This window comes from Columba livia, chromosome 5 (assembly GCF_036013475.1).
Source record: "Columba livia isolate bColLiv1 breed racing homer chromosome 5, bColLiv1.pat.W.v2, whole genome shotgun sequence".
Lineage (NCBI taxonomy): Eukaryota > Metazoa > Chordata > Aves > Columbiformes > Columbidae > Columba > Columba livia.
Genome location: NC_088606.1, coordinates 37,705,502 through 37,733,346, shown reverse-complemented (window position 1 = coordinate 37,733,346; position 27,845 = coordinate 37,705,502). Strand labels below are relative to the sequence as shown.

Below are 27,845 nucleotides of genomic sequence, written 5' to 3'. Positions count from 1 at the left end.
TCTGACAGCAGACTGGTGCACAGTGCTGCTGGCTGAAGTGCTTCTCTGAATGGCAGGAGCATCGGGAGTGTGCTATGCCATTGGGGTGTTGCAAGATTCTGTTCCTGCTCAGCTGCTGAATCTCTGTGCACAGGGCTCAGCTCAGTCCTCAGTGTCCCATGGGAACAGATAGACCCAGAAGGCCTGTACCAGGTACAGGTTGGGGTCTGGCATTTTGAAGAGGTTTTGCACTGATTCGTGCTACAGGGTGCTCAAGTGTCCTAAATGGTAAGTGAGGAGAAGTGGCAGATTCATGTAGGTGCTTTGTATTGCTCTTTGGAGGTGCTTAACTCTCCCCTTAATTGTATGGCAAGTACAGACTGAGGCAAGAGATGCATCAGCTGGGCTCTTAAGCTTGTCCTTCCTGCCACAAATGGTACTGCTCGAAATTCAGAGGACTATCAGTAGCCTGGTGTGTGGCACCTATGGATCACTTGCACAAGTGCATTGAGCAAGATCCAGTGCAATATTGACATGCAATTCAAACTCTGTCTTCTGCATCAGGTCAGAGCCTTAGTAAAAATACAGTGGCAGGTTCAATGTTTTCAGGTGCACCTTTGAAGTTTGTTGGGTTTCTGTGCTTTGCTTTCCTGTCACACATTCACAAATGTGACTGCTTTTTAATGAAGTGTGAAGGAATTGCCTCCTTTTTTGTTGTCTGCAACCTTCCTCTATTAACATTTCTACAAGGTACCCATTTGGGGATGCTGCCTATGCCTGTTCTACAGCTGACGCTGAAAGATTCAGCCTGGGAGTGGTATTCAGTCAGCTGCCCTCATAGGACATCCTTGATGAGCCTTCCTGGGTGACCACATTTCTTCTCTCTGCTTCCCAGTTCACTGTATTCACTGCAGAGGAGCTGGGGACTGACAGCAGGGCGTCCATTATTCATGTCTCACAGAATCACAAAATCACAGAATCACAGAATGTTAGGGATTGGAAGGGACCTCGAAAAATCATCTATTCCAATCCCCCTGCCGGAGCAGGAACACCTAGATGAGGTTACACAGAAAGGTGTCCAGGTGGGTTTGAATGTCTCCAGAGTAGGAGACTCCACAACCCCCCTGGGCAGCCTGTTCCAGTGTTCTGTCACCCTCACTGTGAAGAAGTTTCTTCTCAAATGTAAGTGGAACCTCTTGTGTTCCAATTTGAACCCATTACCCCTTGTCCTGCTGTTGGTTGTCACTGAGAAGAGCCTGGCTCCATCCTCATGACACTCACCCTTTATATATTTGTAACCATGAATGAGGTCACCCCTCAGTCTCCTCCAAGCTAGAGACACAGCTCCCTCAGCCTTTCCTCATAAGGGAGATGCTCCACTCCCTTAATCATCTTTGTTGCCCTGAGTGGCTGTGCTGTCAGCAAGCTGGAGGTCTCCATTACTGTTCAGCTTCTCCCTTTACTGTGAGGTTACCTAGGGCTTGAAGGTGCCTCTAGTGGCACTTATTCTGCTGACAAGGTGCCATTTGAAGTAGCACAAGTCCCACAGCCCTCCAGTGCTGCGGTAAGCACCAGCGACTTCTCTTTGGTGGAGTATCCGCTCCCATGCTTATGCGGCAGCCAACCCTGGAGTCACCTCTCTGTCCACTCCTGGATATGGACATGTCCCTTGATTTACTCTCTTCTGAGAGTTTCCTGGCAAGTGATTGCCATCTCATCAAATCATTAGGTGAGCCACAAGCAGCTTGCAGAGGCAACAAAGCCACCTGCCAGCAACTGAAGGTCCTGCTGCTGGCCAGGGACACAGGGGTACCCATGCAGCTTGCCCAGCTTCCTTGGCCACAGTGAGGGTCTTCCTCCTCAGAGGAGAATTTCGGTTCTCACACTGTCCTGCCTGGTGTAGGTACATAAATCAGCATGACCAAGATGCCAAGTTCTGGGGTAAAATCATGTTCGATATCGCTCCCTACAGGGAGGAGAATGCTTTCTGCACTGCATGTGCCTATGAACCTGCACACAGCTCAGCCTTGCCTAGGTAGCTAATATTTGCATGAGGCTTTATGTTGTCTTACCATGCCCAAGGCCTTTTTCAGAGCAGTTAAAGTGGGGACGGAGGTTCGTTGCATTGTTTCTCCCAGAGTTGATAAGCTAAAGAAATTCTGCCCAGTATTCCCCAGTATTTCAGGGCAGCTCCTCTGATTCCAGACATTTGCTTTCTGTGCTGTGCAACTGCCGCCAGTGGGTGAGAGCCCAAGGGACTGTGCCGCCAGCTGCAACCTGCAGCCTTTCTGGTGTGATCACTTCTCAGCAAAGGTTGCAGTGAGCCAGACTGTCTTCGTGTCCCAGCTTTGCAGCCCTGCTGGGACGGCTGCTGTGCTTCTGCCCAGTTCAGTACTGTCAGCACACGCTAGCACGTGCTCAGCTTGTCTTCCAGGCTGGGCCTTGCAGAGCTGAGGGTGCCTCCTCCCCTGAGCTTCTGGTGATGGTGGAGCTCAGACAGGAGAGAGCTGTGTATATGGTATGGCAACTGGCATGTGCCTGCATTTTCAACGATGGATATAGCTTGTCAGCTTCCTACACTTACAGGTAAAGAGAGAGGCAGAGACTCAACTTTCTAGATCTCTCTCTTAGAAAACTCCCTGCTTAAGTGAATATAAGTAACTTGAATCTTGCTCTTCATATTCATCAGTTCATGCCTCCAAGTGTAGCACAAAGCAGAACATTTGTCCAGGTTCACTGCCGTCTCTGCACTTCTCCAGCTCAGCTGTCTCCTCCCCTCTGTGCTTGCTTGATCTTTTCCTGCAGCTGTCCTCCATGTCCCCTGGCATCCTGCTTTGCCCATCTTCTCCAAGTGCTGTGCTCCCCTGTATCTGTAAACTTCTGGGGATTCCCAAATCCAGAGTACAATGTCTTTGACATAAGCAGTGATGGGTTTGATGTACATCATTGATTTCAGATGATGGATGTAGTTATTTCTGCTTCTGTGATGGGTTATAATAATGTCACCTGCCACAGTAGTTACATATTTTATAAACTCTGTAGGTCTTGCAAGGCTTACGGTCTTTGCAATCAATCTAGGCAGGCTGTTGAAGAGAAAGTGTAGTTTATAACTATAATAGATTTCACTGGGACTGTATAATTTCTGTGTGATTTTTGGTAGTGAGTATGAGATCTGCTGGAGGCCACATGGGATTAATCACATCTGAGGCATTACCTGGGGTGTTCGTAAACTCTGCAGGAAACCTTGGGTGACATCTGACCCACTGCTCAGCCAGAACAAGATGCTCTACATTTGTAATCCCCTGACAGGTTCTGCAGAGCTCCAGCTCCTGTGCTGGCTCAGCTGGGCTGTGTCCTGCAGCTCATGAGCCGCTGCTGGTCCAGGCACAGGAAAGCCAGGGGAAACCCAGCTTCCTTCTCGAGATGTCAAGGCTTTTCAGAGAGCCCATTGGCATGTGCCTGTGCTTGGGTGTGTGGGTGGGAGACCTGACCTTGTTCAGGGCCAGGGACAGTGGCAGGTCACCCTTCTTGCTGGTTGGGGTGCTCCTTCCCATCCAGGCAACCAGAGCTTTCCCAGGCACCTTGCTGGGTTTGCAGGGGCATCAGCAAGGTGAGCCTGACACAAAGTCAACTCCACATGCTGCACGGGGCACCCCTCTTGCCTCATGGTGGCATCTACTGGGGTCCTGGTGTAGTTTCCTCCAGAAGAAACTGAATATCCAGTAACATGAAAGCAAAACACCACGTGGCTTCTGATTTACCTCTTCCTGTTCATTTTTCCAAATGCTAGGAACATGTACGTGTGCATGTGTGGTTGTGACTCTGTGTGTGTATCTGAGTGGTATCATAGAATCATAGAATGCTAGAGATTGGAAGGGACCTCGAAAAATCATCTAGTCCAATCCCCCTGCCGGAGCAGGAACACCTAGATGAGGCTACACAGGAACATGTCCAGGCGGGTTTTGAATGTCTCCAGAGTAGGAGACTCCACAACCTCCCTGGGCAGCCTGTTCCAGTGCTCTGTTACCCTCACTGAGAAGAAGTTTCTTCTCAAATTTAAGTGGAACCTCTTGTGTTCCAGTTTGAACCCATTACCCCTTGTCCTGCTGTTGGTTGTCACCGAGAAGAGCCTGGCTCCATCCTCATGGCACTCACCCTTTGTATATTTATAAACATTAATAAGGTCACCCCTCAGTCTCCTCTTCTCCAAACTAAAGAGACCCAGCTCCCTCAGTCTTTCCTCATAAGGGAGATGCTCCACTCCCTTAATCATCTTGGTTGCCCTACCCTGGACTCTCTCCAGCATTTCCCTGTCCTAACAGTGATTTTCTAATCAAAGGGGAATAAAAAGATCCCATCTCTTATTTATTCAAACCAGGAAGCATGCCAGGGTGTTGAAGCTGTTTTAAAGAATGCTTGTGCCAAATGGCAGAATGAATCGGTACCTCAGTCTCCCCAAAGATGTGGCTGCTGCAGGGATGATGGGAAAGCATATGTCATCCAAGAGCTCCAATGCAGGCTAGATAAATATTTGTGGGGGGTTTTAAACAAATTAAAAACATGTTGGGTATGTTCTTGCTGACTGATATTCAGAAATCTTGGTCCTTTGTTTCTGTGGTCCAACACCCCACCCCTGCCCCCAAAATTGCTGTGTGAGCTTAGGAAACTGTGAAGTGGCTGCAGAAGTCCACGTGCAGGCCCTGCAGACAAGACCTTGCAGTGCCCTGGTGCTCCAGGTCTGCTATCTACAGCTTGGTGTTGACATTGCTTTCACAGAGGTGGCTGAGAGGAAGCTGACGGTTGAAGAGGAGGAAGCCAAGAGGATTGCAGAGATGGGCAAACCAATACTTGGCGAGCATCCAAAACTAGAAGTCATCATTGAGGAGTCCTATGAGTTCAAGGTCAGTATTTGTCCCAGTGTCCTCTAGGAGGGGAAAGCTGTGTGGCACTGAAGAGCAGCCATGGAAAGCAGAACTGAGGAGGCTGGGGGTGGCTGCATGTGCAGGGAAAGGGCATGGAGGGCAGTAAAGTATGGGAGAAGCCTACAAGTGCCAGGGGACTTAGCTGCTGGTAGACAAAGGTGAAGGAATGAAGACAAGGGGGACCTGCTGGAAGCAGAAGAAAGCAGCGTGCAGGAGAGGGCAGGAGCAAAGCTGTCTCTGGTGAGGCAGAGGCAAGAAAAGAAGCAGCCTATTCTGGAGTAAGGGGTGACAAAGAAGCAGGCTGTGGTGAGTTTTGGGTCAGCCTGTTCAGGGAGAAGGTGGGCCCAACTCCAGTCATGGCCTCATCTGACTGGTAGGAGCATACTTGTGGCACCTCAACAGTTTGGGAAGGGTCAGTGAGACCACAGTGCACTGCAAGACCAGACTTGCCTGCTAGCAGCCAGTTTAATTGCTGTGCATCTTTATTCCCACAACAGAGCACCGTGGACAAGCTGATTAGGAAGACAAACCTGGCTTTGGTTGTAGGGACACATTCCTGGAGGGACCAGTTCATGGAGGCCATTACCGTCAGTGCAGGTGAGGGGGACATCAGAAAACCCACACAAGCCCCTCCTGTGTTCCTGCAGCCTGAGATGAGATCTGCCTGGGCTCAGGAGACAGCATCTGCTTAGTCAGTGATGCTCAGTGGTTGTGTGCATGGTGGTCATCAGCAAAGCCAGTCCAAATTGCTTCTCTGCTCTATTTGTACTGGACTTCTGCTGATGCACTAGGCAGCAGCCTAGGAGATCCATCTTTTGGTGTGGAGCCATCCAGGACTCCAGTTTTCCAAGACATGGCTTCTGCTGGCAATGCTCCTGCAGTTTCAGGGGTCTGATGAGCAGTGTGTGCAGGCAGCAAAATCCCATCCTGGCCGGGCTGCTGGCTCCTGGTGTGCCCAGTGCTGTCCTGTTCAGATAGCTCCTGCTGCTGGAAGATGTCCTGTCTGCCATGGCCAGTAGAGTCTCTGGGAGTAGGGAGGGTTACCATGTACAGACAGGACACGTCACCCCATGAGGTAGCAGCTGGTGGAAAGGGCCAGATACTTCCTGGCCCTTCCCCAGGAAGCCTGAAAGGGCTCACCACTTCCAGAACCAGGCAGCTTTGAAACAGACATTTTAGGCATGCCCATGCCATTAATGACACTCAGACACCTTTCTGAACCTTTCTTTGACAGTTTGGCATCTTTCCCAAAGGGCTGTTTTCCCCCCAGCCATAGTGCAGGCAGCAGGCAGACAGGCAGCTGAGTGGGAGATGTCACCAGTGGCCATGGGGGCTTTTTCTGACATGAAAGAAGAGGTGTGGGATATTCACTTTTCTTCTTTCTAGCAATTAAGAGAAACTGCTTCTGTGGAAACAATACTTCCATCCTTGTAGCAAGTAGGCCCGCTTCTCTCCTCCTATATTTCTCTCGTCATGCCATCTGCTCTGTGCTCCCTACCTGCTTTCTCTTTTACCAGATTATTTCCACTGGCCTGTATCCACACAAAGACCTGCAGTGCTTCCAGCCTGGGGGCTGAACAGTCCCACCAGGCTAAGAAGGGGACCCCTCCAAGCGGCCACAGTGCTGCTGCTGATACCCCCACACAGATGAGAAATTTCTTGCTGGAGACCATCCTGTGCTCTGGAGCAGGAGGACCAAGAGGTCACTCCTGTTGCCCACTTCTTTCAATTCCTGCTGTTTTACACCCTCAAAGCATCACTTGCCTGTGTGACTTCATGGTGCCCCTCCACAGTGATCTCCATAGGCTGACCACATACTATGTGACTGCCTGTGGATGGGAACGGGTACAGCAATAGGGCTGCCCCTCTATGGGTCCAACACACTGCTGTGCCACTCCCCAGCCCTGCAGGCTCTGGGCTGTCCCAGGAGGAGGCACCTCTGTCCCCAAGCCTCACCCATTATTGATGGACCGTGTGTGCCCTGACCCCACTGTCGTGGCTGGCTCGATGCTGCCTTGTCCCAGCAGGGTAGCATCCCTGGATCCCTTGGGAGGGGGACCAAGCATGGCCTGCAGCCCACCCCTGTAATCTTGACCCATCCCATCATGAGCACTGGACCTCTCCTTTCACATTGTTTGCAGCGGGTGATGAGGATGAGGATGAGTCGGGCGAGGAGCGCCTACCGTCCTGCTTTGACTATGTGATGCACTTCCTGACGGTCTTCTGGAAGGTGCTGTTTGCCTGCGTGCCCCCCACCGAGTACTGCAATGGCTGGGCCTGTTTCATCGTCTCCATCCTCATCATCGGCATGCTCACGGCCGTCATTGGTGACCTTGCCTCCCACTTCGGCTGCACCATCGGCCTCAAGGACTCCGTGACCGCTGTCGTCTTCGTCGCCTTCGGCACTTCAGTACCAGGTGGGGTGGGGAAGGAATTGGGTGGGAGGAAGGACCTCCCTGCCCTGAGGGAAGCAGCTCTGTCATGGGGATGGGAAGGAGCTCCATAGCACTCTGTCCCCAGGCAATGTCTGCACCCCGCTTTGTGGCAACTTGGTGTCCCTGGATCCGGGATGGGGGGCCTGCAGCAGGTGAGGTCCATGTCCCGATCTTGCCAGTGCCGCACCTGAGCCTCCCTCGTCCCCTAGACATGAAGGGTTGCTTGTTTCTCCTGTCAGACCCTCAGTGATTTCTCCTTCCCTCCTCCCCCAACCCCAGACACATTCGCCAGCAAAGCTGCAGCAATCCAGGACGTGTACGCTGACGCCTCCATCACCAACGTCACGGGCAGCAACGCCGTCAACGTCTTCTTGGGCATCGGGCTGGCATGGTCAGTGGCGGCAATCTACTGGGCATCACAGGGGCAGGAGTTCCAGGTGTCTGCAGGCACCCTGGCCTTCTCTGTCACTCTCTTCACCATCTTCGCTTTCATCTGCATCAGCGTCCTCCTCTACCGCCGGCGGCCCCACCTCGGGGGGGAGCTGGGAGGCCCCCGGGGGTGCAAACTGGCCACGACATTGCTCTTCGTCAGCCTCTGGCTGCTGTACATCCTCTTCGCCACCCTGGAGGCCTATTGCTACATCAAGGGGTTTTAGGTGGTGGAGGGACGGTGCCGCCGGGGGAGGTTTCCCCTCCTCCGTTACCTCACCGGACACTGGCCCTGGAAGTGCGGTTTCACCGGGGGGGACGGCTGTCCGTCAGGGGCTGCTGCTGCCCAGACGGTCGGACAGCTGGGTGCCAAGATGGGCAAAACCATCACAGAGTGAAAAACACACAAAAAAAAACCCCACCCAAAATGATACAAAAATAAAAGAAAGCAACAATGGCAAGTGTTGAAACAAAACAAAACAGAATAAACCCAGCCACTGAGCCCATTCGATGAGATTAAGAAGTTTCAGCCATCTCCAAAGGCCACCTCTCCTGCAGGGGCTTGTCCACTTGCCTCCCCACCACCCTTCTGCTGTAAGGAGATGTCTTCTTATTTTTACTGGTTGGGAATTGCAGAAAGCTGATCAGGAAATTATTTTTTTTCCTTCTTTTTTTATTTTTCCTTTCATTTGCTAGTTGCTTTTTGGTTTGGGGGGGCATGCTGCTTAGGTATTTTATTTTTTATTTTTACTACTAAAACAGAAAAATGTTAAAAATCTACTCTAAAGCTTAAAGCTGCCATCAGTGCTGGAATTGAACATGTGTATTTTTTGAAGCCACAAAAGACTGTGACACAGTTAAAGAACTTTTTCACTATTACTGTTCTCCTCCCTCGCCGCCTTCCATTTCTTTTTTAAGAACATCACAAGACTGATATATTTTTAATACAAACACAGACACACACATACATTCGGTGACAAAGGCTGGAGCATGTAGCATCTCAGTCACCTGCCTGGGCTAAGAAAAAAAGGAGGAAACAAACAAAAAAACAAACCCAAACTTCAACCTTCTAATATAATAAGTATCATGTAAATTTTGACTATGGCATTTCTCTTTGTATAATTAACTTTGAGCTTGTGGTACTGCAGGGAGAGAAAATTCTGTTAATTTACAACTGATAAAGAAATAAATTGTTACCCAGGAACAGTCTGCCCTGGGGGAGCAAGGGAGCCAGGGGAAGCAGTACCAGCTCCTTGGGATGGTGGTGGTGGGTTTGCTGTGTGGGCCTCCTGCTCGGAGGTGGAAATGAATTCAGGAAAACCCAGAGAGCACACACGTGTGTTCCCAGCACCATCCACCCCGAGCTGTGCCGTGGCTGCCCTTTCGCTCTTTTGCTACCCCTGTTTTCACAGCCCCCGCACCTTGCTGGTGCTCTTCAGGCCACTGAAAGGTACAGGCTTCAGAACTGCCACCCACGTCAGGACTCCTGTAGCATCTCAAGTACCTTTTAGAAACATCAGACAGAGAAAAAGGCATCCTTTTCATTTGAAGTGCATTTATTTTTAAGGAAAAAACAAAACACCATGAGAGTATGTCATTAATTACATCAATGGCTGCAAGTTGAAATGTTGGGTTGGTAATAAAAATAAATAAAAACTATACCTATATCTATATAAACAGTGCTATCTAGAAACATATTTCTTAATTGAGAGCCCTTTAAGAGGCTGTTAAATCCTTATTCTTTGTAAAGTGTTTTCAAGTTGAAGATAATTTCTTCTATCAAGAAGCAGGTGCTCTAAAGGGAAACATTTACTTCACAAAGTTCTCTATAATAAGCCAGATCCTGGGAAGCAGCAAGTAAGAACGGGGCTGCCAGAGGCTGTGGCTCTGCCCACTGCAGTGATTTCTGCTGCCCAGGACACAGGGAGGAGGTGGCCACAGGTCAGGAAAAAAGCAATGGGAACAAGGTTGTCGTGGACAAAAAGATGTAACGTCATGGACAAAAAGATGTAACGTCATGGCAAGTGTCTAGATGAGAGTGATAATGGTCCTTAACACACAGATGAAGTATTTATTTTCATACAAAATGTTTATCAGATATCTATATGTAAATGTGTATACACATAAAGCAGGGAAGAAGGATCCTTCTGAGACAAGCAGCAAGAGCTTTGCCAGTGGGAGCCCAGCATGAGTGACAGCCATTGAGTTTGAAGCCAACAAGCATCCAGCCTCCTTGTCCTCCCTCATCATGCCTTTGGGAGAGAAAATGATGGGCAAGAAACCCCAAAGCCAGGCTGCCACCGAGCCTTCCGGTCCTTCTGGCCTCCGGCTGTGCCAACAGCCACCAAGAGCAGCTGCTGGCCACCTCTGCCTGCCAGCCAGGGACCCTGGAGCACATATGTGACATTGAAAGAAAGATTACAAAAGCCCCCCCCAAATGCTGTCCTTGGCAGGGGGACGTAGTTGTGGTGGTTAAAGTACAGCTCTTGGGGTGGGGGGGGGTTGTTATCATTGCTGTTTTTAATTTGGACATAGCAAGTCTGTTTTACCCATGCCAGCTCACACACCCCTGGGTAAAGCTCAGCCTGGGGGAGTTTCTTCTGTTGCTTGTGCTGTATCCACCACGTGCTTTTCATCTGCTTCCTTCTTCAGCTGACCTCGGGGAGGGGACACAGGGAGAAGACCAGCTGTCATGAGTGCCCACTGCATGGGGACCTTTGTGCTCTCCATGCACAAGGGCAATCTGTGCCAGGCCAAAAGCAGCTGTGGAGCGTTTCTTTCTTTTATTTTTATTTTCTACTTCATTAAAAAATATGCAAGCTGAAAAAAAAAGGCAAGTTTGGTGCCTCTGGGGATTTTTGTTTTTTATTTGCTGAGGCTTTTATGGTTTATTTTGGGGCTAGCTATCTGCTTGCTCCTGTTTGCCTTTAGGCAGGTGCTTGGACTTGGTCACACTGGCTCTGGCTGGTTTGTTTCCCATGCCACCTCAGCCCTCCGGTTCAGTACTGCTGGGAGAACCCCGCAGCACTTGCCCCTGGCTGGCCCAGAGGAACTTTGCTGGTGTTGCTGTTCTCACTGCTCATTCCCCATCGTTTCTCCCGTCAGCTTCCCGCAACAGCCTGCAATGACAGCCGCTGGCTTCCTCATGCTCTGGGCGGCACATGCCTACCTTTCAGCCTCCCCCTCTTCTTCATCCCAACTCCTCACCAAGACCCCTTCACTGTTGCATTGGAGAATAAATAACGTGCCCTGATATCAGAAGGGAAAGCAGAGGTGAACAGAGGAGCTGCTTTGTCACTGGGGACTGCCGTGGCACGGGGGCACAGTCTAAGGGCTACATGTGGTGTGGTGCCAGTGGTACCTCTGGCTGCCTTCCCACTCCACTGCCTCGGGGGCACCTCCAGCACCACAGGGGTTTTGCCATCCAGGTGATGCTGCTCTGTGTGGATGCCAGTCAAACATCAGCCTTTGGGTACAAATCAGCTTTGCAGAGGGGCATCACTTGTCCATCCCTGTCAAGCTGGCCAGGAATCATGCCCTGGGTTCGTCCAGTACTGTGTCACCTCCTCACCCAGTATCACCACTAACTGCCTTCTTCCACTTGTATTTGGGCCCCTGACCCCAAAAATCCCCTCTGCAGTGAGCTTTGTGCCAGAACCATCTCCATTTGCCTTTCTGCAGCAAAGGGGTGGCTGGTACAGCCTGGTGGCAGCTGGGCTGGGAGAACCCCATGCTGCAGGAAGGGTGGCCCTGGGAGAGTGGCTGTGGGGAGGCTGCACTGCACATTGTTCCCTGGGGCAGCCAGGGCTCAGCGAAGACCACTGGCCCGGCCACAAAAAGGCCAGTGACCTACTGGGTCCTGCATGATCCCATCTCCCCCCAGCCTGTGGGGTCACTTCGCAGCCCTCCATGAGCCACAGTACCTGCAGCAAGCACGCCTGCTCCTGACCCAGGGGAAGCCTTATACCAGCTCCAGCTCCTGTTCTAGGAAAGGACCCGTTGCCTTTGACTCCAGTGAGGTGGCTGGGGGTTCTTGGAGGAGAGAGGGGAAGGACTGTGACCCTTTGGGGCTGGCTGGCTACCATGGCTGTGCAGAAGCATCCCGGTCCCCACAAGCACTGATGCTTAGGTCCAGGACCAAAGGAGATTGTCCCTGAGTGAGCTGGGCTGAGTGACAGGAGTGTGCAGGCATCAGGAATTGGCTGCAGTACCGTATGGTGATAATGAAATGTTTGTTAGAGCCAGGGAGCAAAGGTTTTAAGCCCGGGAGGAGGCAACTGCAGCTCTCAGAATTGGCTTTGTCACCTTTTTGGCAATCACTGTGTTATTGGTGTGATCAACGCTCTACTGGATGAAGCACAAATAAACCACAAAAATATCCTGTGATTGCACACTTCCTCTGATTCCACGGTTGGGCTGCTGGACTGGTTTGTAAGCCCCTTGTCCCTGGTGTGGGAGGACCCCACCACCACCACCTTCCATCCCAAAGCAGCAACTGACCTCACTTCACGGCACCATCTTTAAGGAGAAGCCCCCATCAGCTGCATGTACCACCTCAGGCTTCAAACACTCTGGTCTACTCCTGCGGTGAGATGATGCCTACCTGCATGTCTCCACCAGCATAGCACTTGGCTTTGGAAAAGCATTTTAGAGGACCCATGGTATGTTGTACATGGATGCTGTTGAGATAAAGGGTTAGTAACAAGACCTTTGAGGAATGCCCATCATCCACTTGATAGCACAATAGCATAGACATAGACAGTAACAGAAGGGTTTCCAGGAGATGTGGTCATGCTTGAATATGCCACTATTCAAAGCCACGAAATTTCAACCCAGCCTCAGTTACACTTCAGTGTCAGCTGGAAGCAGGTAATTTCTCATATAATTCACCTGGATTTTTTTTTTTTTTTTTTTTTTTTTTTTTTTTTTTTTTTTTTCATGGGGAAAAATACAGACAAAAGCTTTTTTGGGTTAATTCTGCTAGGGAGTGGTCACAGCCCTAACCTAGGTGTAGGACCCAGCCCACACAAATGGAAGCAGCAGTTGCTGAGCCCTAGCGAGCCCTGGCCACAAGCTGAAAAGCACTTGTGACCAAGAATAAACTTTGGAGTATTAGATGCGAAAAAAAAAGTTTTCAATGGCCATTGCCATCTGTGTGCATGTGCCAGCAGCAGCCAGCTTGTTAATAACAGACCTGTATGTGCCAGTGACATTCACCGCCCAGCAGAGAAGACAGGGCTCCCACCTTGCCGCCAGAGGGGCAAGGGTTTAAGGACCTCCCAGCACTTAAAATTACCTATTTAAACTCTCTCAATAATTAACACCCTGATTTACACCCTGCCTTCCCTTTGCCCAGGGAGGTCTGTGCTTTGCCTGGCAGCACACAGTGGGGGAGAGAGACCAGCACCCCAGGCCCACAGGGCATCCCGGTAGGTGGCCAGGGGTGTCACTCACGCTTGCCCCCTTTGCCAGCAGCAGAAACCCTCAGCCCTTCTCCACGCAGGCTGGGAAACCGAACCCTGCCCCACACCTGGCCTCAGGTGGTAATTTAAGCTTAGACATGGAGCCTGCAGGTGTGATGTGAGGTTGGTGAGCTCATCAGATGTTCCTACTGCACCTGAATGCAAGTATTCACCGATGTTCCAGATGGTTCTGCTGCTATTGCCATGTATCCGGCAAGCTGAGTGGGAGCTGTGGCTAAAGGAAAAATCATTATATACAACTGGGCATGCACTCAGAAATAGGCCCAGTTTGAAGAATGCAGTAAAAAATAACATGTCTAGGAAGTACTTTGAAACTGGTGTGATATATAAGTGAATTAAAGAAATAAACCAGCCAAGCAAGATTTATTAATTTTTTTTTTAGGATGTGAGATGTGTGTTCCCAGGAAGATGTCTCTGTTGTTTCAGAATATAAGCTTGTATTACAGAAACTCTAGTCCCATTTTGTGAGAACTGTGTACAACTTGGGTCCATGGAAAAATATACGAAAAGAAAAACTTCAACACAACAGCTTCAATACAGCTCTCAGAAGGTCCCCTGAACACCTCCTTGGCATTGAGACATACTGTACAGAGTGCCTCCATGCATCTATCAACACCATCGTTGTTCAATAAGTTCTTAAAAAAGCTCTGAAAAGAGATTCAATTACATCCTCTTCTTCATTAGCATCTTGGGCAGAAAAATAACAGTAAACCCAAATGTTGGTGGTTTTTGCTCTGCTATTTTTTTTCCTTCTTGTTTTATTCACAAGGGCATGGAAAACAAGTGATTACTATCCTTGTCCTAAGAGCATTTTGTATATGGTAAGCCAGATTCTTCACTTTTTCCTCTTCCAGTCCTGAGCAGTTGCTTCAGCCTGGAGAAGAGAAGGCTCCAGGGAGACATTATTGAGGCCTTTCAGTACTTAAAAGGGGCTTTTAAGGAAGATGGAGACAAACTTAGTAGGGGTTATTTTGATAGGACAGGGGATCATGGTTTTTAACTAAAAGAGGGGAGATTCAGGCTAGACATGAGGAAAAACTTTTTTATGATGAGGCTGGTGAAACACTGGCACAGGTTGCCCAGAGAGGTGGTAGATGCCTCATCCCTACAGACATTCAAGGCCAGGCTGGACAGGGCTCTGAGCAACCTGATCCGGTTGAAGATGTCCCTGCTCATTGCAGGTGGGCTGGACTGGATGACTTCTAATGGTCCCTTTCAAGCCAAACCATTCTATGATTCTATGTTTCTGCTGGATTGCTGGGTCTCGCTTTGTGTTTGTGCATTCACACCAGTTTCCTTGCACCAGGTCATCACCTGCTTCTCTGATGAAACTCATTCTGCTGAGTTGGATGGTTTCTGCAATTCATCAAGCATTCTGGTCCTACCCTTCATAGGTACAGCCCCTCCCAGTTAGATATCACCAGGAAATTTCATAGTAAAACAATTTCTGAAAGCTGCTGATGAAAATCCTGAATAGGCCTTGACCCCGGACAGCCACTGGGAAGATCTCCCAGAAAGCACTATGATTTTGACACTGAGCTCAACATATTGTGAGTCTAATTCAGTTTCATTTCCTCAGCTTGCTTACAAGAATGTCTTCTGGGACAGTGCCAGAAGCCATACCGAAGTCAAGACATATCACATCTAGTGCTGACCCCCCCTAGCCATGAGGCCAGTTATCCTGTCAAAGAATGGAATCAAATTAGTTTGATACGATTCGTCCTCAGTAAAACATGAACAAATTCATTCCAGGGTTTTCTCTTTTTTTGTGCGTGTGTGTGTTTTTTTCTTTGGTGGTGGCGTTTTGATTTTGTTTGTATTTTTGGTTTTGTTTGTTTGTTTTTACAAATTTATAAATCTAACTGGTCAGTAGCTTGCACTTACGAGTTTTCACGGATAGTTATTAGGACATCAGGTCTATAATTGCCTATGTTTTTCTTCATCACTAGTTAGGTGACATTGCCGTGCCGTCCTTAAGTCCCCTGGAATCCCACATGTAGTCTACAATGCGCCAACCCCACTTTTCGTGTTTTTCTTTTTAATGCTTCAGGATGTTTAAGAGCTCTTGATCCACTTTATTTGTCTCTACTTCATTTCTCTTGCAGCAGGATAATTTCTTATTGGGACTTTGATCCCAGCTTTTTTATCAGTTCTCAGATCTGTTTTATCCTTTAAGGCATCTCTTCACAGAGCCCTGCCCATCAGTTTTCTGAGTTTTTGATATTTGATATTTTAATTTTTTGGAGTCTAAGAACTTTAGATTAACTAATTATACAAGGTTTTCAACTGCATTTTGGGAAGACAAAACTTGCAGCAAACACTGGAACACTTGAAATAATCATAACAGCTCAAGGGATGCAAAAAATCAGGTTCCCGTTGGGTTGCAGATGAACTGATCCAACTTCAGCCACCTTCATACAGCTTTGTTACAACCTGCCAGATCATAGCGAGAACATCCAAGTCACTTCAGAAATAGTTCCTTCTCTTCAGCCAAATGCTGCGTCAACTCTTTTCTGACATGGTGAAGTCAGCAGGGATTACTTGAGTGGTCCCAGCCAAAATCATGACTGAGGGAGATAGCAATTGTGCTTGATGCTATGCAAAGCCAAAGCTGCCCTATAGAAGTGACATTCAAACCCTGCAGTTTTTATTGCTTGAAACATGGCACTGAGATGCTGCAGAACAACTCATTTCGCCAAATTGAGGACATAAGTCACAGACAGTTCTAAGTCTGTTCACATATCAAAAAGCAATGAATTAAGGATCTGTTTTGTACTGGGACTGAATTTATTTTAGTAAGGTAAGCTGAATTCATTTGCACTCCAGCCTCACAAACCTTGCACTGAGGAGCTACTCGGAGCTCCAAACTAGGGCCACCTACTTGTGAATTGCATGCAGGAGTGTTGGGCCTGCGATTCCTCCTGGCACCACGGAGGAGGCAACAACCTCAATACCCAAGAGCCACAATCTTCTGTCCCCATCATCACCCAACATGCATCTTTCTGCCTGCAGCACAGTGCAGGTCAGGCTCAGGGAGGGAGAAGAGAGCTGCCCGTGCCTGGTCCTCAGGGGTGTGCCAACCCAACTGGCTAAGCCTGTGGTGAGGCCATGGCTCCTCTGCCTGGGCTGAGAGACAGGAGACCTTCAGCCCATTCTCATTTTGCTGAAAGAACAACGTAACATGGAATAAACGTGCATTTGTGCTTTTGCATGAGGTGTGGCTATAAGTTTGCGCTGCAACATGTAACGCAGAGCTGGTGTTTTCTGAAGGAACACCAGACACCTCCCGGTGTGCACAGCCAAGGCAGCTTTGAAAAACAAAACCAGCCACTGAAATCAGCAAATAGGCCCTCAGATACAGGATGGCAGAAAACATCATAGCCTTAGGTTTCCTGGCAAACACTCCACAGAAAATACTTGCTGTTATACTCCTGGTTCCCGAGGTGGTGTTTTTTTAACCTGCTTTGTTTTCAAGGTGTTTTCTAAACCAAGGAGCACCGCTTCTGCAGATCCTGCTGTCCAATTTAATACCAGATTTTGGAGGGTTGCCAAGTTATTTTGCCTGAAAATGGCTTGCAAGGGCTGGCTGCTGAGAAGTCAGGAGGTCAGCATTCTGAATGTGGATTTTGTTATGTCAAAGACAAGGTGGGAAGAGGTGGGGGAGGAGGTAAAGTCTTCTAGCAATATCACTATTGGAAGCAAAGAAAGAAGCAAGCTCATTGTAGTTCTTCTGACTTGCTAATAGAACGACTGCACCACCAGGGAAGGGGGAAGGCCTCTCAGAGTACCTTATGTCGACCCCAGAAGCAGGAAACAGTCAAATAATTGCTCTTAAAAATAAATTCTTTTCCCATTTTTAATTAAGCCTTGCAGAACTCCAGAGATGATAACAACTGCTTCTCCCTTAGCCTCAACGCTCGTTACCTTGGTAAGAGAAGGAAATTAGTTGTTTGCCATTTTATTCTTGACAAATCAACGTTGGCTGTCATTCATCCCTGCATTTTCTTTCATTATTGAACTTGCATATAAAGACAACAGCCTTAGCAGATGCCTCTCCATTCATTTAGGAACAAGCCATCCTGTGACTTCTATACAAGCAGAAAATGTCACTTTGAGACTGCAACTGCCTCCCCTTCAATGTGCAATATTAATTGCAAGAAATTTACAAGTGATCAAGTAAAATGACATAGACAGGGATGAGAAAACTGGTCAAATCTGCTTGATGGGAAGGGTGTGTGGCCTCCTCTGTCACAGACTTGGTGCTGCAGTCTCGAATGAACAGGACCTTCCTGTAGGCCAGGAAAAAGCACATTTTACAATAGCAGCAGCTTCCCAGCATAGCTTGCTGCTTGTCACCTAGAAGATAGTATTCCAGGCTCCCACACAGTGAGGCCTGACCTGCAGAAGTAAAGTACGAAGGCTCCAAGGTGAGTAGGGATAAGGAGACGGGAGGTGCAGTGCCTGACTTCTGTCTCTGGCTTAGAGAGACTTAGAGAGATCCCCCTTGGCTGTGTGTCCCACCTCCTGCAGTCACCTCTACTCTCCCAACAGAGCTTTACAGTCTTCCAAAGCAGCCTGAGCAGATTCAGGCAGCTGTCATCAGACCGCAGAGAAGCACTCTGGAGCATGTTTCAATTCAACCTGGAGGCTTACACACAGGAGAGAAACATCCAAGGACCTCAGATCCCAGCCAGAGACTGACACCTGACTCTGGGAGCAGGAGAGTCCCTTTCCCTCTGCTATGGCACTGCCTAAGTAACAAAACATTATGTGGAAGAGAGAAGTTCTGGAAATAAAAATTCGACAAGAAACAACCACAAGACACTGGAGCAAAAGTTATCTATTTTATTACAAAACCAAAACCAAACAGATGCCTTTCAGTCTAACAAACAATGCCATAGGCAGAAATGTGCTGGGGCAGCGTAAGTTCAATATAAACTCAGGCCATGGAAAGTGGTACCTTCACACAGATGAATCCCACTGTAATGCAGTTCCCTCCAACACATTATGCCCTTGGAGGATCAGCATAAAAATGAAAGATTTTTACTTCTGGCAGGAAGAGCAGATGACTTGCACTATGGAGCCCTTGGTTCTCTTCTCTGTCCCAGCTGTTTTCAGCTGTCATTCAAAGTAGAGCTGGAGAGGCCCAGGAGAACTTGAAGGATGAGGAGAGACTTGCCCAGGTCTGCTTCCAGGCACAACACTGACACTCCCCAATCCCCAGCTTCATCAGAATGCTACCGATGCAAGGCAGAGCAGAACATCCTTACTGCTGCAAGATAAGGACATGTTTGGCCTAACAGCCAGGTGGACTGGCCAGTTATTTGGCAATAAAAGCAATGAGAGAAGAGGCCCTGCTCTCTTCTGACATGTGCAGACAGTTTGCACAGCTTACAGGATGTGTTATATGAATTGGGACCAGTACTGTCTGCACAATCTTCCAACACACAAACCCGGAACAAGTAACCCAGCCTCTATCTGGACATTACACAATTATGCTTGGTGGGTCTTGCATGTCAATGTACAAGTGTTTCCAGAACCTGCTCAGAGGTGCATGCAAACCCAACAAGTCAGAATGTGGTGACTTGGACTTATCTCATGAATGTAAAGAGGAAAGCAATATAATGCTTGGACCCCAATCCATCCATAGAGTCAGCTCTAGCATAGCAATATGAATACCCACCAATACCAAAGCTGACATCAACAGCCACCCCTAGTTTGGCTTCCTTGAAGAACTGACCCAATTTTAATTGCTAAGTACATGTGAACACAGGCCTTTTGGAGGAGAAAGACACAAGGACGAGAAATAGGAGGGCTGCAGGAAGATTGATGTGACAGGCAGGAGCCATGGCTGGCTGGTTTGCCAGAAGAAAAGATGCAATGACTTTTAGCAGCTCTGCACTCCCCCAGCAATCTTGTGGGGCATCACCCGGCCCCAGCGGCTAGCTGACAGAACTCCTGTGGGCATCCACGTGGCTGCTTTTGCTGGATGCAACTATACATTAAGACAAAACAAAACACCACCAGCAGCCAGAGCTTTTAATTCCTAAAACTACCATATTAAAAATGGGTTTTTTTTTATACAATTGGATTTCTTTCTTTGCTTCTACAATAGGATTAATGAGTGAAAGGGACATTTCTAACTATACACTAAACCAAATCATTTCAATGCACAAATGACGTTCCCCAAGCATTTAAAAAAGAGAAGATGCAATCAAGAAGATGGGAGCTTGCAGGCCAAAAACTCCACATACATCGTATGTGAGAAACCATGACATTCTAGCAACAGGATCCCCTCATGCTAAAAACAGTGCTTCTTCATATTATGGTGGTATGATATATACTTTAGAGATTACCAGAGGTGTCTTCAACCATGCCAAATGCTTTAACTCCAATCTGCTTCCCAGAGGAAGAATTATTACTACTCTTAAACAGTTATTTATATAAATGGGTTTTTTTAAACTTCCAATTTTGTCAACAAGGCACTAACTTACTGCATCAGGACACTCCTGCTGTGATGTGTTTATCTCAAGCGATCACCACGATGACATGTCACAGAGTGAAGATGCTGTGTTGCAACAGCTTTTACCAAAGCAACAAAGCTTCAAGGGACTAGGCCGGTCTCTACAGTAAGACAATGCTGTTATAAGCAATAGTTGGTGTGATCGCATATTAGCATGGCATGTCATCACTTCCAACTACAGGTTCTTAGTCCAGAGACGAGTGGCACAAGGATTGCCAGCTCTGAAGTAGGAGGCTGCTTAGAATGTTTCCTACAAAGGGGTAAGTGCTGCCAACAGTTGGAAATGCACGAAGCAAAAATACTGTGTGTCACATCACACACTGCCCAAACCTGAGATTGCAGATATGGGTGTCCCTGCTGTTGACTTTACAATTGTATCTGAGATAAATAAGGAACAACTCTGGAAAACCTGCTGGTAGTTGAAACAAGCCCTGTGGCCTCCAAGAGACCAGTCTCCACAACGCAAGCCTTCACTGTTACAGTAATGTGACACTGAAGCATGATAACACAGGAGGTACCGGTAAGAGTGAATCGGGTGGACACCCTAAGCTAGGCATGCACACCACTGTGTAGGAGAGGAGCCTGCGGTGCACAACCACCAAAGACAAGGACAGTCATTGCAGACAGTCCTTGACCTGTCAGCATGGCCCAAGCTGTAGTGTTGAAACATAAGTAAAACCAGACTCTTGGTGACCAGCAGCATGATTGTGTCTTTCTGCACTAACAAAAAGTCCTTTGCAGTTCAGCAAAGAAACAGGCAGGCTGATGCTGCTTTTAGCAGGCTTCTCAATATTTTTATTGAACAACACATGGATGAACACTTCATCAGAGAGGAAGATGCAAGACTTCAGTCCACTGATTCTACTAGGCCTATGGCTCCCATGTCCTCCCTACAGTGTTATATTCCCAAGGCCTGGCACATCTTTGCTAAGCATGTCTTCTGAGCCTGGATAGTAATGCATTTGTAGTTCATTTCTGCACAACTTGCAACAGGTGCAGAAACTACTTTTCTATGTCCTTAATCCAACCCTTTTCTATGCATACTTTAAGCAGTTCTGCAGTGCACCAATACTTAGGTGAAATCTGTGCTCTCCCTAAGCCTGATTGCCTGTGGGTTGCACAGGGCTTTATGGTAAGAAAATAAGGAGTTCAGCTGCTCACAAGAAGCATTTGGCACTGTGTGCATATCTGCAAGCACAAGTCATGCTGATATACTTGCTCCTTTGTGCAAGGGGATGTTAAGGTTTGCAATTGAATAATGGTTTGGTGGCAGAAATGAAAACATTACTGTAACCCATTACATGCAAAGTGTGCCTCTAATACTAAGAGCTTTCAAAAGCAAAGGGAGGAACAGAATAGTGACTCCAAGCCCTGTACAAGACAACTGTACAATTTACATATATATTTATATACAGTATATAAAATTCTCTTTCTTTGAGTCCCAGTGAACTCAATTGTATGTCATCAGTAGCTGTTTCAATTTCAAAAACTCATGATCCTGCTTCCCCCCCCACTCTCCAAAGTATTAGATAATGGCATTGAAAAGCGATTAAAACCAAACCCAAATCAATCATTAAAAAGTGCAAACGTTCTGGGTGCCACTTCTGCTACACTGGATGTTGCTGATGCTGCATGCTTGCTCACAAGCATCCGTCTGTCGCTGGATCTTCCTTTCCTTTGGGTTGGCTCCCGCCTTCCCTTCCTGTCTTCTGCTGCTACACCAGGCGACCTACTGAAAGGATGGGGTGGTAAGGAGGAAAAACAAACAAACACAAAAATCAGAAGCAGGGAAAGTGAGGAAAAAAGGCATACTAAAACCAAAAGGGCACCTGACTGATAAAGATACAGTACAGCCTCTGCTGCAGCCATGGCCCCAGAAGGCTGAGATCCCAGAGTAAGCTGTGAGGCTGAAAACAACCAGGGGCTAATGAGACGGCCTGGCTGAAAAAAGCATTGAATGAGTCACACAGAGCCCTAGGGACTGACGTATTTTTAAACACAAACAACCACTTTCCCTCCCCCTCCTTGGAAACGGGCGTTCAGTCCGGGGAATAAACTGGTCCGACATCTCTCTCTTCTCTCTGTCCTGCCAGGGCTGATGCAGAAGCCCCTGGTGCCGCAGGCAGCTGCTGCTTTCCCCAGCAGGCTGGCCAGCCTTGGAGGAGGCAGGCATGCAGGGCAACAGCAAGCTGCCTCTCCCCAGCTCTGCCACAGCACAGGGCAGCTGTCTCCCTGCTCAGTGGCTCTTGGAGAACTGCCTGCACAAGGTGCTCTGAAGCCCACCAAGCTACTGAATCTGTGGCAGAGATACAGCACACTGGGGGTCCCAGGACCCTGATGAACTGTTAGTGTTCCCGTGGATGGTGTGAGGTTGCTGCTTGGCATTTCAGATGGACACACACTCCTCCAAGCTTGTTTCACCAGAAAGCTTTTGATAAGCCCCTCATCAAAGGTTCTTAAAGAACCAAAGCTCTTACGATATCAGAGCGAGAGCTCTGCACATTAATTACAGGTGTAAACACAGTGAAGAGAAGGCAGAAGTACGGTCTTCAGAAATGAGAAAGGCTAACAAACAAGCCTCACCGGGATCAGTGCTAATCAACATGCCCTGCCATGTGGCGTGACTACTGTCAAATGCAAAATCATTCCAGATAGTCATATTTGAAACTGACTGTACAGCTCTGCAAAAGGTGCTCACAGTGCTCAATGACCAGCTCATAAAAACAGCAGATTGACTTCAATGTCTATAGGTGCAAAGCAGCACATGAGTGGGAAGTGAGGATGACCTGTCCTACACTAAGCACTCCAGATGACTAGGAAAGAGGTTGAAGCCATGGTACACAATTTTTTGAATGCTTCTGCTCAGCTTTTAGCAGCAGACAAAAATCAAATACATGCTCAGAACGGATGACATACCAGGAAACATCACTACATGAATGTATAAGGCTTAGCTGTTCTTTATCTTCTGTTCTCTGTTCAGTTCATTTAATGAGGACCAGATAAGGTACCCAGAAAGGTAAGGAGAATAGAAGAGGTATGGGAGGGCTTCTGTTATTAAGCCTAGGTGTTTACACAGAAAGGAGTCTAACCAGATGTATGTTGCAGGGCTACAGAACAACAAATGGCATGGGAAACACAGGCAGGGGAGAACTGGTCACTGTTTCTCACAGTTCAAAATGAGAAGCATCCAAATGAAACAATGAGGCAAGCAGGCCTAAAAGCAAAACAAATAAAAGTTGTTCTTCACACAATTTAGTGCCACAAAATACAGAGGAGAGCAGACCTTCACTGCGATAGAGAAGAATCTTCATGGGAACCTGTCCACAGAGTAATGCAATGTAAACACAACAAATCACCTAAATCATTGCTTGCTAGAAGCAGGGAGAATAGGGTAGGGGAGTGTTTCTCCCATAGCTGTTGTATCCTGTTCTAATTCCTTAGCAGTACGCTGTCTGCCCCAGCTGAACACACAGTGCTGAACTTCAAAATGATGCAGTGGAGCTGCATACTATTGTATTCACACCTCTTATTAACAACTTTGGTTTCCAACTGTTTCTATATTTATATTTGTGAACATAGGAGAGCAGGGGAGAATGAATTCTGGAACACGTGGTTATAACAGAAAAAAAAGGAAACATTCTGACAAGATACTCACTGAAAGGGTTAAGGCCTTGTCTTTTTCCACTGGGGAAACTGCTCAGGCTACCTGTAAAAATCCAAGAACCATGTTAAAGGCAATAAATGCCCTGGCATGACAGAGGAGCCTCCCCGCTGCCTGCTGCCAGATGACAGGTTCAGAGGAGCTCTTCTGTGCGTGCACACAGGAAATCCTGCCAGCACGCCTTAAGATTCACATGCAAGAATCAGATCAATAAGCTTGAGATGTGAGATGCTAAATACCTGGTGTTGTAGTACCTGAACGTCATAAAATCCATAGATTCTGTGTGGGCAAGAGGCAACAATTACAAGGTTAAACTAAACTGTGGAAGGATGAAGAGTAAGAAAGGAAGGATGCAAGTAGTATAATGAAATTTCCCTAAACAGTTTCTGCTAACAGCAAGCAAAATAATGTCATGTAGTAATGTCATGGGGGGAGTAGGCAGAAAAGTGAAGGTGCAGGCAATACAGGTAGCCCAAGTTTACTAAATCTCTAGCGTGGACCAAACAATCAAGCAGGTATCTAAAATCAAAGATCTGAACTCATATCCAGCCAAATGGCAGGAACAGACCGCAAAGCTGCGACTGCATCGTGAGATACAGGCACACGAACCCTACACCAGATGGAGCTCGCGACAAGGGCTCTCACCTCAACAATAATCCTGTTACTACCATGCACTGGGTACAGACAGCTCAGGGATTACAGGAGCTCCAGAAAGCACATTACATTTCCTGCTAGCTGCTTGGTCTGATTTCAGATGAGGGATTAGCTGGAAATGGGAACTCCTGCTCCCAGTCAGAGGCAGCAAGCCTGTTGCCTCCCTCCAGTGCAGCCCAATCTAAGACTCATCTTTGATTTGTGTATGTATCTGACCTGATTGCACAGCTTGCTTTCCACATTAAGTTCTTTTCACTCTCGCAGATAAAGCAAACGTAGCTCCATGCAAAAGCAAGATGCTGAGGAGCTTGGAGAGCAGGAGTGAGACCGGGGCAGCCCCGGGAGATGGGAAACTGGGCTGCTGCAGGACAGAAGTAGAACCACTGGAAAGGAAAAGAGATGGGGCAAGAAAGGTGGCAGTGGCTGAGTTTCAAATGGATCGCAATGCAGAATCTGTTGGCTTTAGGGATTGTTGATACGAGAAACTGCATAAACACAGTAAGTTACGCCAGGGTCATATCAGCTGTCTACCCTGGCGAGATCAGAGGCACCATCATTGTTCACTTATTTCTGCACCCGTGTATAAAAAGCAGAGCTCTTTTGCCAACAGGAACCTGAATATACATGAGTATATGGGACCTGACAATATGCATCCCAGAGTCCTAAGGGAACTGGCAGATGCAGTTGCCGAGCCACTCTCCACATTTGAGAAGTCATGGCAGTCAGATGAAGCCCCTGGTGACTGGAAAAAAGGAAACATTGCACTCAATTTTTTTTAAGAAGGGTAGACAGGAGGACCCTGGGAACTACTGACCTGTCAGCCTCACCTCTGTGCCTGGAAAGATCATAGAACAGGTCCTCCTAGAAGCTATGTTAAGGCACATGAAGGATAGGGAAGTGATTCAACACAGACAGCAAAGCTTCACTAAGGGCAAGTCTTGCCTGACCAACCTATTGGCCTTCTATGATGGAGTGACTACATCAATGGATGAAGGAAGGGCTATGGACGTTGCCTGTCTGGCCTCTGACACAGTTCTCTATAACATCCTTCTCTCTAAATTGGAGAGATACGGATTTGATGGGTGGACTGTTTGGTGGATAAGGAATTGGTTGGATAGTCACATCCAGAGGGTAGTTGTCAATGGATCAATGTCTGGATGGACACTGGTGACAAATAGTGTCCCTCAGTGGTCTGTATTGGGACTAGTACTGTTTCATATCTTCATCAATGACATAGTGGGATCAAGTGCACCCTCACCGAGTTTGCAGATGACACCAAGCTGAGTGGTGTGGTTGACATGAGTGAGGGATGAGATGCCTTCCAGAGGGACCTGGACAAGCTCAAAACTGTGCCCATGTGAACCTTAGGAGGTTCAACAATGCCAAGTACAGGGTCCTGCCCCTGGGTTGGGGCAAATCCTGGTATCAGTACAGACTGGGGGACAAAAGGATTGAGAGCAGCCCTGAGGAGGAGTTGTTGAGGGTACTACCGGATGAAAAGCTGAACATGAGCTGGCAATGTGTGCTTGCAGCCCAGAAAGCCAATTCTATCTTGGGCTTCATCAAAAGGAGCATGGCCAGCAGGTTAAAGGAGGTGATTCTGCCCCTCTGCTCCATTCTGGTGAGACCCCACCTGGAGTCCTGCATCCAGCTCTGGAGCCCTCAGCACAGGAAACACATGGACCTGTTGGAGAGGGGCTAGAGGAGGCCACAAAAATGATCAGAGGGCTGGAAGAGCTCTGCTGTGAGGACAGACAGAGAGTTGGGGTTGTTCAGCCTGGAGAAGAGAAGGATCCAGGGAGATCTTATTATCTTTCAGTACTTAAAAGGAGCCTAAAAGAAAGATGGGGACCGACTTCTTTTTTAGCAGGGCTGTAGTGACAGGACAAGGAGTAATGGTTTTAGAGTAAAGGAGGAAAGATTCAGACTGCATATAAGGAAGAACATTTTTACTATGAGGTTGGTGAAACACTGGCACAGGTTTCCCAGGGAGGTGGTAGATGGCCCATCCCCGGAAACATCCAAGGCTGGACTGGATGGGACTCTGAGCAACATGATCTAGTTGAAGATGTCCCTGCTTATTGCAAGGGGGTTGGACTAGATGACCTTTAAAAGGTCCCTTCCAACCCAAACTATTCTATGATTATTTTTCCTTCTTCTGTAGTATTTGCTCAGCTCCAGTAGAAAGTGACATGCTGTTTAATTACACACACACCCTTCTCTTCACTCCTCCTTTTAATTGAGACATGTTGATCTTGTTTCTGAACTGTGCTCTTGGTAGCTGGCTGTTGGCACAGGAGGTGGCTGTGTTCCACCACAGAAGTCCTCATGGCCTGTGAAACGCACCCAACACCTACCATCTGACAAACTTTTGGATGGCAAAGCAATCACAGGATCTGAACTGGCACAAGAAAACTTCCGTCAGCTGGCGGAGGGACACTTCGCTGCTTAATCCCTTAGCTCCTCTTTGGGCATGCACAAAATGCTGACTTTGTCTTCTGAATTTGGAAGAATATAGAAGTAAAACTCCAGTCCAGCATTTTGCAGCCAGCACAACTAGTATAAGCCTTGCTCAGGTCTGCAGTCCTCCTCTCCGAGATCAGTGAACTCCAATTAATCTTGGGTCCAGTAACTTTCCAGCAAAGCTTTACAGTGCATGTCTATATCCTCTCAAGGACCCTGCCTTTTGACTAATGCATAGAGCTAAATTTATTCTTCGATCACAGATGGTTCCTCCCTTAACTCAGGCTGTGCAGACTGTACTGATGAATGCTAACTTTTAACAGGCTGTAAATCAGTCTGTTTTCCTTCCACAATTCCTCAAACAGACAATCCTAGATTGAATGATGGCAAAGACTGCTCCTGGTGTACCCTGACCTACAAGCCCTCTCTGCCTGTTCTGCCCCTGTTTAAAACACCATTTGCAGGCTTCCACAAGCCCTCAAAGGCTGGCTCTCTGTGACTACTCCATTCTGAGACCCAGGAATGGCATTTTTCCATCTGAGTTGCCCCTGATGGAAACACATCTGGTTTAAGCAGAGGTGCAAGAGCTGTGCAAACTGGCCACCAGACCCAGCCAACTTCCCATCAACTTTCTGGGTCATCATAAAGATGGAAAAGTGGAAGGGTTACTGGCAGACTGGACAGCTATCTTCCACATTGAAGAACCATTGGCTGGCAGCACCTACATATTACCACAGGCATCAAGAACCTGCTGAGGTTCGTCCATATGAATAACCCAGCTGAATTCTCCCACAAAAATCTTATTCATTTAGACTATCTAGTGCCCAAGAGGCATATAACAGTACTGATTTATCTACACCCTGTGCTTCCTTCAAGTGACATTATTTCCATGTTTGGATGGAACTGGCCACCCAAAAAAAAAAAAAAAAACATCACCACCACAAAAAAATCCACAACAAACAAACAAACCAACAACACCCCAAAAACATGCAACCAACAAAAACAAACAAACAAAACAAAAAAAACCAGACCAACCAATGAAAAAGAACACAGACAAAACTGCAGAAGCCTCCTCAGCACCCTAAACCCTACAAAATCTGTATTAAATTTTAGTTTCAAAATCAGGACAAGTGTTCAGTGTGCCTAGCAGGGGACACACTTACCTGGAACGATGACCTACTTCCTTTTAGTCTTTAGACTGCTGGATACCCCACCAGGATTTGGAACATCTGAGGCAAGCTCATTTGTAGTGAAATTCATCAAGGGGAAATGATGACTTTCCTTGCCTCCCTCCAA

At 47.7% G+C, this 27,845-nt stretch overlaps 2 protein-coding genes across 19 annotated transcripts in view; one reads left to right on the top strand and one right to left on the bottom strand.

Annotated features, from left to right (window-relative positions):
- The window catches only part of SLC8A3 (solute carrier family 8 member A3), a 126,046-nt gene extending 113,348 nt beyond the window's left edge, over positions 1-12,698 (top strand). For all 10 annotated transcript variants that reach the window (XM_065064421.1, XM_005502248.3, XM_065064419.1 and 7 more), the window contains 4 exons: positions 4,756-4,880; positions 5,399-5,498; positions 7,043-7,318; positions 7,616-12,698. In XM_065064421.1, coding sequence (XP_064920493.1) covers positions 4,756-4,880; positions 5,399-5,498; positions 7,043-7,318; positions 7,616-7,992 — 878 coding nt within the window. In that variant the 3' untranslated portion in view covers positions 7,993-12,698. The remainder of the gene's footprint in view (positions 1-4,755; positions 4,881-5,398; positions 5,499-7,042; positions 7,319-7,615) is intronic.
- Positions 12,699-18,078: 5,380 nt separating this feature from the next.
- Positions 18,079-27,845, bottom strand: part of SMOC1 (SPARC related modular calcium binding 1) — a 132,663-nt gene continuing 122,896 nt past the window's right edge. For 3 of the 9 annotated variants that reach the window (XM_065064433.1, XM_065064426.1, XM_065064428.1), the window contains 2 exons: positions 23,427-23,477; positions 18,079-21,503 (listed from right to left, as the gene is read on the bottom strand). In XM_065064433.1, the coding sequence (XP_064920505.1) occupies positions 21,487-21,503; positions 23,427-23,477 (68 nt within the window). In that variant the 3' untranslated portion in view covers positions 18,079-21,486. The remainder of the gene's footprint in view (positions 21,504-23,426; positions 23,478-27,845) is intronic. The other 6 variants (XM_065064435.1, XM_065064429.1, XM_065064431.1 and 3 more) reach the window with 3 other exon arrangements.